The 10,652-nt window shown below is 37.4% G+C and overlaps 1 protein-coding gene across 1 annotated transcript; it reads right to left on the bottom strand.

Annotated features, from left to right (window-relative positions):
• Positions 1-359: 359 nt before the first annotated feature.
• Positions 360-6,407, bottom strand: LOC146145659 (uncharacterized). Its single transcript, XM_083389851.1, has 4 exons — positions 5,111-6,407; positions 4,266-4,408; positions 2,650-2,874; positions 360-1,928 (listed from the first exon to the last, which is right to left on the bottom strand). Exons 1-4 carry the CDS (start codon positions 5,234-5,236, stop codon positions 1,478-1,480), a joined length of 945 nt encoding a protein of 314 aa, XP_083245977.1. The 5' UTR covers positions 5,237-6,407; the 3' UTR covers positions 360-1,477.
• Positions 6,408-10,652: the final 4,245 nt, after the last annotated feature.

The following is a 10,652-nucleotide window of genomic DNA, read 5'->3' as shown; positions in this document are numbered from 1 at the left end:
CACCTTTACCACTTACAGTGTGTTGCTCAGCGGTTCTGAATTCCCGAATTTTGTTCTACGCATCCACTTTAGAGTCCTAGTAGTCAGACATTGACTTACTGGAGTCCCGATTCCGAGGTCAGTAAAATAATACGACTCCGTCGAGAACCGAGTCTCAATCTGACTACGCAGCTTTAGTATTCGTCACTTTAAATGTGTTCAACCAATCGCAGGGTAAGCGATACGTCTAACTACTTTTCCTACTAAAACGTTTTTTACTTAGTGAAGCTCCTGATTCTTCCAAAGGTGTGTTAAAAAAGGATTAACATTCAGCAAAATTAGTTGAACAGTAGTGTTTAAGCTTCAAAATAAACAATGTTTCCGCTTCGGGTACACACGAAAAAAAAATTGTAACAAATTTGTAAAACTTGTGAAGTTGGATTATTTTTCAAATGATGAAGAAACCAGGCTATAACTTAAAGCAACTTTTTAAGTAAACAATCTGTTATTTTTGCAATGCGAAATAATTGGTTACACCTTTAAAAAAATAAAGGCTAACCCCTTTAAAAACTTAATTACAGAGCATTCCTAAACGAAGGGTTCGATGACTTTAATGACCCTTTGTCTCCTCTAGCCGTTTTTCTTGAGGTTGACATGTAGAGCAGATTAAAAAATCTTGTATAGGACATTTGCTGCCCTAAATATGCATACAACACTATTGCAGGCATTTTTGTTGGTCATATTGCACAGCGTATTGTTGCATCCCATGGTTGAAACAAAATACTAACACAGACGTGTACATTAATCAACAAATGTATAATATTCGCGTTTTACAATAGGTACATGAAGCCATCTGCATATGAAACGCTTAAAAACCGCTATACAAGCAGTCTGTGTATTGTCCGCGTGTGATCAACTAAACTCAATGGACGTCTGCACCATACAGTGAAGAAGGTTTAAAAAAAGTTTCAGTGAAACTCGTTTCCTTAAAATTTTTTCAGGGCCAGTTTTATCCCATTGATTCCGTAGCCCGTCGACACTTAATCTGTATAACGCAGACCTGGGTAAAATACGTTCGCGAGATAAACCCGGAACGGCAAGCAATTTAATCCGGCCAACGCCCTAATTTCCATAAAACGATTTTGATTAAATATGGGTCACGTTTTTTAAAAGATTTTTGAATAAATTACACTTGCAAGGCTTATTAACCTCTCTTCACTTACCAGCTTGCCAAGACAAGGTTATTTATAGCTTTCTTTGAAATGCAATGTCACTTTGTTTTGAGTATATTTCAGATACCCATTTGACCAGGCCCGGCAAGAAATTTTCTGTTTCTTACGCGACCCCCAGTCAAAATCATTGTCCATCCTTATATAGAGGTACCATTCAAAATAAACTCATAAAATAACCCAATAAAAACTATACTCGTTTACCCCTTTTCATTTCACTTTTTAGCTAGCCATCCACAGCCTAATTCCCGAAAACCGAGCAACTACTGTCAGCTTTGTTGCGGGTAGTAACAAAAGACTTTGATAAAGGTCTGCCCGACCTCGGAGACCAGACAAGTGCCGTTGTAGGTTGCCACGATGTCGTGTGGTCTCCACAGCTTGTTGTCGCGCTTGTTAAGCGTGGCCGTCCTGAACGTGCCTTCGTTGGTAAACTGCAGCACCCGGTTATTGCCAACGTCACAAACGAGTATGTTGTCGTCACAATCGACCGCAACGCCGGCGGGATATTTGAATTCGTACCCTGAGTTGACCAGCGGCCTCAGGTGGTGTATGGGAGTGCCGTAAGGGTCGAACACCAGCACCGAATTGTTGAGGTGGTTTGGCACCACCAAGTGGCCGCTGCTGTTGGCGCAGATCCGCAAGAGGTCGCCCTTGACACCATGGTCGAAGCTGCCGATTTTGTTTCCGTCGACTGAGAAAGTTGAGATTATCATCTTGCGTCTGAGGGTTTAAAACAGGAGTTATTAAACTATAGGGTTTGCAAAAAGTGACTTGACTTGGGCAACCGGTCACTTGGACTTAAACTTTCATATTATTTGCAAAATACCTGACTGGGATTTAAGTTATTTCGCAAATGACTTGGCTACAACACTGCTATTAAATAAAAACTAGCAAGCAAATTTTTTTATCATGCCACAATAGACCAGCGAACTAGTTTTAGGGGTTCCATAAATGCCTAATTAAAATATTAGTGTAGGCTATATTTAAGAAGTAATCAATTTTTCAAAAAAAAGTTAAAAAAAAAACGTTTCATCACTGAACATATTTCGACTTCATTTTACTTTTTGAAAAGTCTGAAGATTTCTGAAGTTTATGGGCATTTTTACGTCAATTTATGACGTCATCTCTAAAAATGTATTAGCGTGGTACACGCAAAGCAAAAAAATAGGGGTCCGCGGTGAAAAAAACTGTAAGAACCCCTGGTTTAAAAAGATGGTTATCTCTTGGAACATGGTAATCTTCAAAAAAAAAACTGTTTTCATTCTTTTTCAAAGGGCTAGAGCGAGCTCCTCTAATTGGGTTTTCGAGGGTAATCGGTAAATGACCTAAAGGTGCATTGATTTTGCGAAATTACTTTATCTTTAAACTATAATAAGTTTTGATATGCAAATATAATTTATTATATAGACGTATTTTATGCAAATTTATTTTTAAAACTTACCTGTCAATTATGGTTATCCGGTCCATGTTGTCTACTGTCATTGCTGAGCTGTAGCCGATTAAGCCCGGGCCAAAACTGTGAATTCTTCGGCCTTCTTGGTCGAATATTCCGATGCGTGAGGTGCCATCAAAACCAACGCAGTTCACGCAAAGATTACCGTTCCTCAAAACCTGGATTCCTTGCGCTTGGTAATTGAACCCGGTCATTGTGGTAGGAAACGAATGCCTGTAAATGATGTAGAATTAAGAAATAGCGGTTTGTTAACGACCGTCTGTCTGATCAAGTTTTAGTAGTACGCTTATTCTCGTATTAGACTGCTTAGTTTAACTCAAGTGTTTTATAATTGCCTGCGATGAGGTTTCAAACTTACGCCACCCGGCCATACCGGGACCAACAACCCAACTACACACAGGCTTAAAGTGGGGTACGTCAAAAATCCATTGTCCGTGCATCCTGTTGGTACATACAACCACAATTGAAGGGGTCAACGGCTCGTATATTCAGCAACTAAAACGTTCATCTACAGCAACACAACGTGTATTCTTAAATCTAGCACTTCTGATGTCGTATTGGCCAACGATAGCGACGCCCATTCAGCCTTTTCCGAAGCATTGTGTAGTGTGTGATGAGTGCCGTTATCGTTTTGTGTATATCTCCTTCAGTTGAATATGCGGACCGTTGATCCCTTCAATTAAGGTTGTATTTACCAAAAGAATGCACAGACAATGGTGCAATGATTGTTTCTTGACGTGCTCCACTCTGAGCCTGTGTAGTTTAGTTGTTAGAGCGACGGTCCCGGTATAGTTGTTAAATGCACATATTTCATTTTGCTTGGACACTGATTCCTAAACTAACACCTCACATCGGTAGGGATTCGGATCCAAAATTATCAGACAGCCCTATATACGATTACAAACTAATCTTTAATCGTAAATGTAACGGCAGTGATTGAAGTAAAACGCTATAATTTTATTTGAAATGCCAATAAATGAGATAATGTTGTCAGCACCTGGCTGAATAATCGGTAAACCAAATATTTTTACATTCGTTAATATGATTTATGTTGCTAAACACGTAACAAAGGTAAACAGCTAACATCAACAGCTAACATCAACAGCTAAACGCAGTTGGATGTAAATAATAGGAAGCGCTTTGCCTACACGAAATCCAACACAGCGTACCGCACAGCACACCAACGCGGATATTCAACGTAATACGGGATCTTTACGTATACTAGAGCATTAACTCGAATGGCGCAGTTAGAAATGCATAAAAGAGCCCCGAATGATTTTCACGGGTTGGTTGCAAGACAAAAAAGGAAATATTCGACGTACAACGTAACATCAGACGTAAAGCTTTATTATCATAAAATTATCATAGAACAGTGGCGATATAATTAATTAAATTTCCCAAAAAAGAATGTTTTTTGTAAAGATGAATAAACTAGATTCGAAGATTTAAGGACGATAACATATGGGAATGGGATGGTTATAGCATTTTTACTTGTCATTAAAAATGGATAAACGTACGGTAAATGTTGTCGTTCAATAGTCCTACTTAACTAAGGCATCAAAATAATTCGATCAAAAACAATAGGACGTAGTAATATAACTTACAGAGGCTTCCTTTTCGGAAGGTCGAAGACTTGAATCCTCTTGTTAAAGCCGTCACAAACATAGAGGGTTTTATCGTCACGGCCTGTCGTAAAGTGTTGAACCCAGCCGCCGAATTGTCCAGGTGCCTTGCCCTTGCGTCCAATCTAAGATACAGGAATCACTGTTGTAATGACTTAAGTAAGTGACTTGACTTAAGTCACTGTTTTCAAATGGCTTGACTCGGCTTTCTGAACAAATAGTTCTAAACAATTAACTTGACTTAAGTCTTTTAGACAAATGACTAAGGTGAAAAAAAAATCGCTATACTATACTTATAAAAGTAAAGGTATATAGTTATGAAAAATTATATATTGTTGTAAGGGTCAGTCTTAATTTTTTTGACGGTTCGTAAACTAAATAATGTTTAAAAGGGGGTCTGTGACTATAAAAAGGTTGGCAACCACGTCTTAGTAGTAACTGCGTGGAAATTAATGAATGTTATCAACTTATATCCCTTTTTATTGGTAAAATATTATTTGGTACTTGTTTTAGATTCTGTTCTAAAAATGTAAACTGGTAATCTTCGTTAAACATAATATCCGCAAAAAAACACCATGTTTAACAATTTGCTAGTACATACGGAAGGTGATGAGGCGTAGCTGCAGTAATTTGTTTATCTATAAAGTTAATTTAAATCCTCTTAAACCTATTCGTTTTGGTTAGATCCTAAAATGGTATCTTGACGACATATTACAAAAATTTAACATTGATAGGCTATTATTCCTAATTTAGCTAAAATATGTGGTCGTCATATTTAGGCCTGCATTGAACTGAATATGCAACTAATAAAAAGCTTGCGTTATTACCTCATATTGGTAGTCTGGATACCCGAGAATCGACACAGGCTTGTTTACACCACCAACAACCGAATAAGGGTCGTCGTCTGTGACGTCACGAGGAACCCTTGAGTAATAAGGCGATCCTGACGTCATAGCCAGGTAATTTTATTTTTCAAATGCCTGTAAAAATTAGGTTATTCAGGGTTTTGAAGCAGAAATAAAGTTACAGATGATGGCTTATTCCCGTATTTTTCTTGTCAACAAATTAACTCAACAAAAATCATTAAAAGCGTAAAAAAATCTGGTGTTTTTTGTCAGCTTAGTGCAAACTTTAAGACAGTTGTTCCCAACTGTTTTGGCTCGCGGCATATTAAAAATCTTAACCATTTCGCAGCACACTTTTAACAGAACAACAATGGAGCAATTTTAACAATCGCCCTTACAAACTATAAGCCAGGGGTGGGCAAATGTACTCAATGGAAGAGCCATTTGCAGAAAATACAAGCACTAAAGAGCCTCAAAATTATTTCAATACAAAACGGTAAACAATGCAAGACCAGCCGTAATAATAACAGAATTGTAATATAACAAAACGGTATTAATCAACACAATAATAACGGTAATAGCAAAATAACACGCACAGTATTTATTAATGCCAGTCTTTTGTTAACTCTTCGGACTCGGACAAAGTCTAGTGTTACGTTATAAACTACTGGCCTATATAAAAAAATAAAAATACATGCCTTTATCAAAAAAAAGAAAAAGAGAGAAACTTTTATAAACGGTACTTTTGGTAACCTTTGCAATTTTTTTGAAATTTTACGATTCTACTAGAAGAGCCCCAAAAATATGCCGGAGAGCCGCAGTTTTCCCACCCCTGCTATATGCCAATGTCTCAACATCATTTATTCGTAGTGAATAGTGCGTATTTAAGTCTAAAATGCTTTCGTGTATGCCTCTTGGTAATACAAGTACTCTTTTTTCTGAAATTACAAAAAGTTTCGCGGCACACTTGACAATCTCTCGAGGCATACCAGTGTGCACACAGTTTGGGAATCACTGCTCTGAATCAACGCACCATGATTCAACGCAACGTTTATATGCAGCTCAATTTTTGAATCGGTAAACAAAACAATCAATAGTTTGGTTGTTGGGCAATAATGCCATCAATAGAGTGTCACAATCGACTGCAACTTAAATCACAACAAACTTCCAGCCATTCAGAGCAATTAATCAAACGCAGTTTACTATGCGCTTTAAACGTCCACATACCTGCTTCATTCAAACGCTGCCAAAAATCTAGCAATAACCTCCAACAATCAATATTAATACTAATTAATAGTTCTTTATCTCTAATTTAATTTTTTGTTTCAAAACACTCTACAGTGTATAATTCAAAACGCTTTCAAACCTTAGAGGTCAAATAAGTTTTCCTTTTGACGATTAAATTATTATGTTATTCCTGTAGCGACTGATCAACATAACGCAATGGTAACAACGGTTCTAACATGCGCTTAATACAGGCGTGCTTATATAAATGACTAACTGTGTTGTTGCTATCTCACCTATAGACCGGAAACAATTGTGCTCAGTGTGCAGTCTTTGCATCATGTGACCCCGCGTTTTTAGAACTGTGGTGAGTCAGCGTGGTTGCTTGAAAGAATTGGACCACACACAAAAAATAGGAGTTGCTTCGCCTGGCATCGACCAATCACAATGTGACACTAATTTTCCCTGTTTCAGCAGCATACGTAACAATAAAACAATGTTAATACATTTTAATATACGTTATGCAAATGTGAACTGCGAACGTAGATTTTTTACAAGTTTCTTTTATAAGCTCATACAACTGCCCCGCAAAAAACAGAGTCAAAGTCATTGCAAGCTTAATTCACAGTTCTTCGTATTACCAGTACTACGAGAACCGCTTTAGTAGGGGAACAGCACCAAAAACATAAAACAACAGGGCAAAATAAGTTTTTTAGGGAGTAAGGCAGTGTTTAAGCATGAAAACGTTTAGATAATGTTGCTTTGTAGGTCTAATTGTGTTTCTACTTGAAAGGCTTGTGGAATCAATGAGCTAAGCCAAATAGGAAAGTAAAAAATATATATTTTGTATAATAAGACCTACAATTTTTTCTTTTTGCTCGCGGCGCACCTGGCAGCCTTCCATGGCGCACCAGTGCACCGCGGCGCACCGGTTGAGAAACGCTGGGGTAATGGATGCCCGTTATTGATTTTATTTTGTTCTGATACGCAATATTTGCGGCAAAATGTTGCGCAGCCAATGCCCAATGACGTCATCAGCATGGTGAAATAAAAAAAAATTGATCACAATTATAAGTACAATGATAATTAAAGATTTAGAGTATTACGCTAAACTTTGCTTTTGTGTTAGGAAGCCCAAAATGTATTTTTTTCTCAGCATGGAAGAAATGCACAAAGTAATTTGGTATCGGATCGGCACCGATACCACCGGACTATCGGACAAATACCGATAACGGTAAATGGTGGACCAACGAGAGTTTAAGCATCGCGTTCAAAAACTGAACTCGTATAGGAAAGTAAGGGTTTGCCATGGGTATTTTTTGGTAAATATGTTATGTCGCTTTCTACAAAAGGTTAGCTTACGCTTATCAAAACATTAGTTTTGAAGTGGTTGTTAGTGGGCTGTATACTAAACACACCACAACAATCCATTGCAAAAATACTCAAACGCTGACAACGAAGTTAAACACGAACATAAATGCGAGTGTTTTTTCTTCTGTCGCAATTTTAATTGACATAATTGTTTTTTGTTTTGTTTTTTAACTGTATGATGAGTTACATGTTGTTGTGTACGCTTAATAGCAAGTGCGCATTACGCACGTGTTTTAAAAAATAGGTTGCCTTATAGCCTACATCAGGGTGGTCCAAACCCAGGCCCGCAGGCCACATGTGGCAAATCATTTTTCGTGGCCCGCGAGCACTGTTGAATTGTTGCAATGCGTATACCGTTGACTGTTTACTCAAAGAAACCTAAGTGACAAACGAACAGTAAGAATACTGCAATTGTTTGGTCATGATTACATTTTTCCAGTTATACCATGAAATAAAATTTCAGCTAAATTGATCTGGTTAAAACCTTTTTGCGCAAAACGAAAACGTCTTAGTATTTGGCGATTGTGTAATATTCAGCTAAATTGATCTGGTTAAAACCTTTTTGCGCAAAACGAAAACGTCTTCGTATTTGGCGATTGTGTAATATGCGACATCTCTCTTATTTTTTTTTGTTCCGTGAACATTGTACGCTTATAAAATGCTGTCTTCTAACTGAAAAGTATTGTCAAATACGCAAAAATTTTTGCAGTCTCATAACCTACGATTTTATTGCGCATTAGTTCGACTATAATAGCAAGTTTGTGAAGCTTATATGTCTTGGACGATTATTTGTGACGTGGATTTTAAAAAAATTGACGCCCTTGTACGGATGTAGCCTAATATATGTGGCCCGCAAAGAATATGCAAGAAATATTGTGGCCCACGATGCTGTCAACCTTGGACCACCCTGGCCTACATCATTACACCACATTGTGTTTTTAACCAACAAAAAATGCCCCTATTAGGCAATTTTGTCTTTTTACATTTTTTTAAGCAAAGATGTTTTCTTCTCGCCTTGATGTCCACCTGTTAGTAAGCGCTATTTACGACAGACGGATGTGACGGTTAGGCTCGCAACTGGTTAATCATTGATACATTTTACCACCTATTAATACGTAGAGTAGAACCGGCTAATACATTGTCAAAGCCCTATACGCTGTATTCAGCTATAGACTGTGAAGTAATATAGGCCTAGTAAATTAAGGAAAGCTGCTTTGTGGAGCTGTTGTTTTTTTATTTTTAAACCAAGGTTTTGTATATAAAATCCAATTTTTGTTTACCAATGCAACAGTGCAGCTGTGTATGAAGGTGGTGGTGGAAAAATTCTATTCTTGCGTTAATCCGCACGAGACTAATAACTAGAAAAATCATTTAAAAAGTAATAGAAAACAAGTCTCACTTTATTTAGATGAGTATACCTATAAAACTATAAAAAACAGATTAATTAGAGAAACCTTTGAAAACCGACGGCGAATTGGAAAAGGCGCAAACGCAAGTTTAAATTGGTATTTTTGAAGTAATTATTTTAAGAGAGCTGCTATGTGTAATCAAGAGACATTAGCAGCCGTAATAACTGTTGTGATGCCTTTTTTTTATTCCTAAATTTCGCAAGGATATCGACTTCACTTAAGCATACGCCTACTTTTTACCCATGTTATTGTTTTCTGATATATTGAAATGTGTCTCTCTATTTTTAGAAAAAACAAGTGGGCAGCTGAAAATCTATAATCGACCACTTTGTCAGTGGTTTAACATCCAAGGTTACACCATGCAGACTTTGCGCTAAGTCCTTGAATTTCTTAGTTATTGAATGGAATTTAGGACTCATTTGCATGTGAATTACTTGAAATAATTCTAAACCTTAAAAACAGAAAAATTTGATTAGGTAGACAGAAAGACGCGTACGGCAAGATGTCGTAAGCGTTAATCCCGTGTATGTAAAATAAATATAAAGGAGATAACCTTCGACACCCCACGATAAGGCAAGGAGGGACCTTGTCCCTTCTGGAATCTCAAAATACGATTATGATTATTGTTTATAAGTGTAATATGTATTTACTACTTCATATTTAGTAGGGAAGAAAGCGCGTCGACAAAACAGGTTTAATCTTATAAATTTTCCAAACCGACACACCTATTGCTTGAAAATTTGCAACACAGTCATTTTAAAGCAACCTTGTGTTCACCGCAAACTGCAAAAGCTTGTAAACCACAGGTAGATGCTGTGTCTAGAAAAGCGTAAGAATCAGGTATAGTGGTATGCGGAACCACTACGCGAAACTGTACTCTCGATATGCTAGAAAAGCGTAAGAATCAGGTATAGTGGTATGCGGAACCACTACGCGAAACTGTACTCTCGATATGGTATACGCCCTCGCTCACCAACCTATACGTTGGCGGGTAAAGTCACTCATTGACAACCGGCGTATTGACAGTGCAGCTTACGTTATGGTCGGCACTGTGTGAACGACTGTTAATTGAAAACTGGCTGTGACTCACTATTGCCTTGGCTATTAACAATCTGTCGTTTATTGCTGCTACGAACTTAGTGAAGATGTTTATTGTAGCTTTTATATGTCGAAAATTTGGAATCCCTATAGCAGCAATAATATAGATGTTAGCACACTTGGCGTAGAGACAGCTTTAGCAATAGACTTAGCACCGTTAAAATAATTTTTTAATGTAACAGCGTAGAAATTGCATTTTTAATGTTAACAGTCTAGAAATCACTTTTTAAACTTGCGAATGTCACTGATTTTTTACTGACATGCGCCAATGGATTCTCTTCAGGTGGTAAAGCCAGTGAGGGCTATTTAGGCAATTTGAATATAATATTGGTTTTAAAGTAAGCTAGTATTGATGAGTGTAAATGTAGTTTTGAAAAATAGTTTGTAATGGCCAGTCACGTAAAAATTCGGGGTACAGAGGT

The sequence above is a fragment of the Ascidiella aspersa genome, chromosome 5, assembly GCF_963924565.1.
Source record: "Ascidiella aspersa chromosome 5, kaAscAspe10.2, whole genome shotgun sequence".
In the NCBI taxonomy this organism is placed as follows: domain Eukaryota; kingdom Metazoa; phylum Chordata; class Ascidiacea; order Phlebobranchia; family Ascidiidae; genus Ascidiella; species Ascidiella aspersa.
The sequence above is the reverse complement of the archived record's forward strand: the minus strand, read 5'-3'. Positions and strand labels throughout refer to the sequence as shown.

Coding starts and splice junctions, on each gene's coding strand:
- LOC146145659 (XM_083389851.1), bottom strand. CDS start 5,236: ATGACGTCAGGATCGCCTTATTACTCAAGGGTTCCTCGTGACGTCACA. Junction 4,409..5,110: donor ATCCAGACTACCAATATGAG/GTAATAACGCAA, acceptor CCTGTATCTTAG/ATTGGACGCAAGGGCAAGGC. Junction 1,929..2,649: donor CGGATAACCATAATTGACAG/GTAAGTTTTAAA, acceptor TTAAACCCTCAG/ACGCAAGATGATAATCTCAA.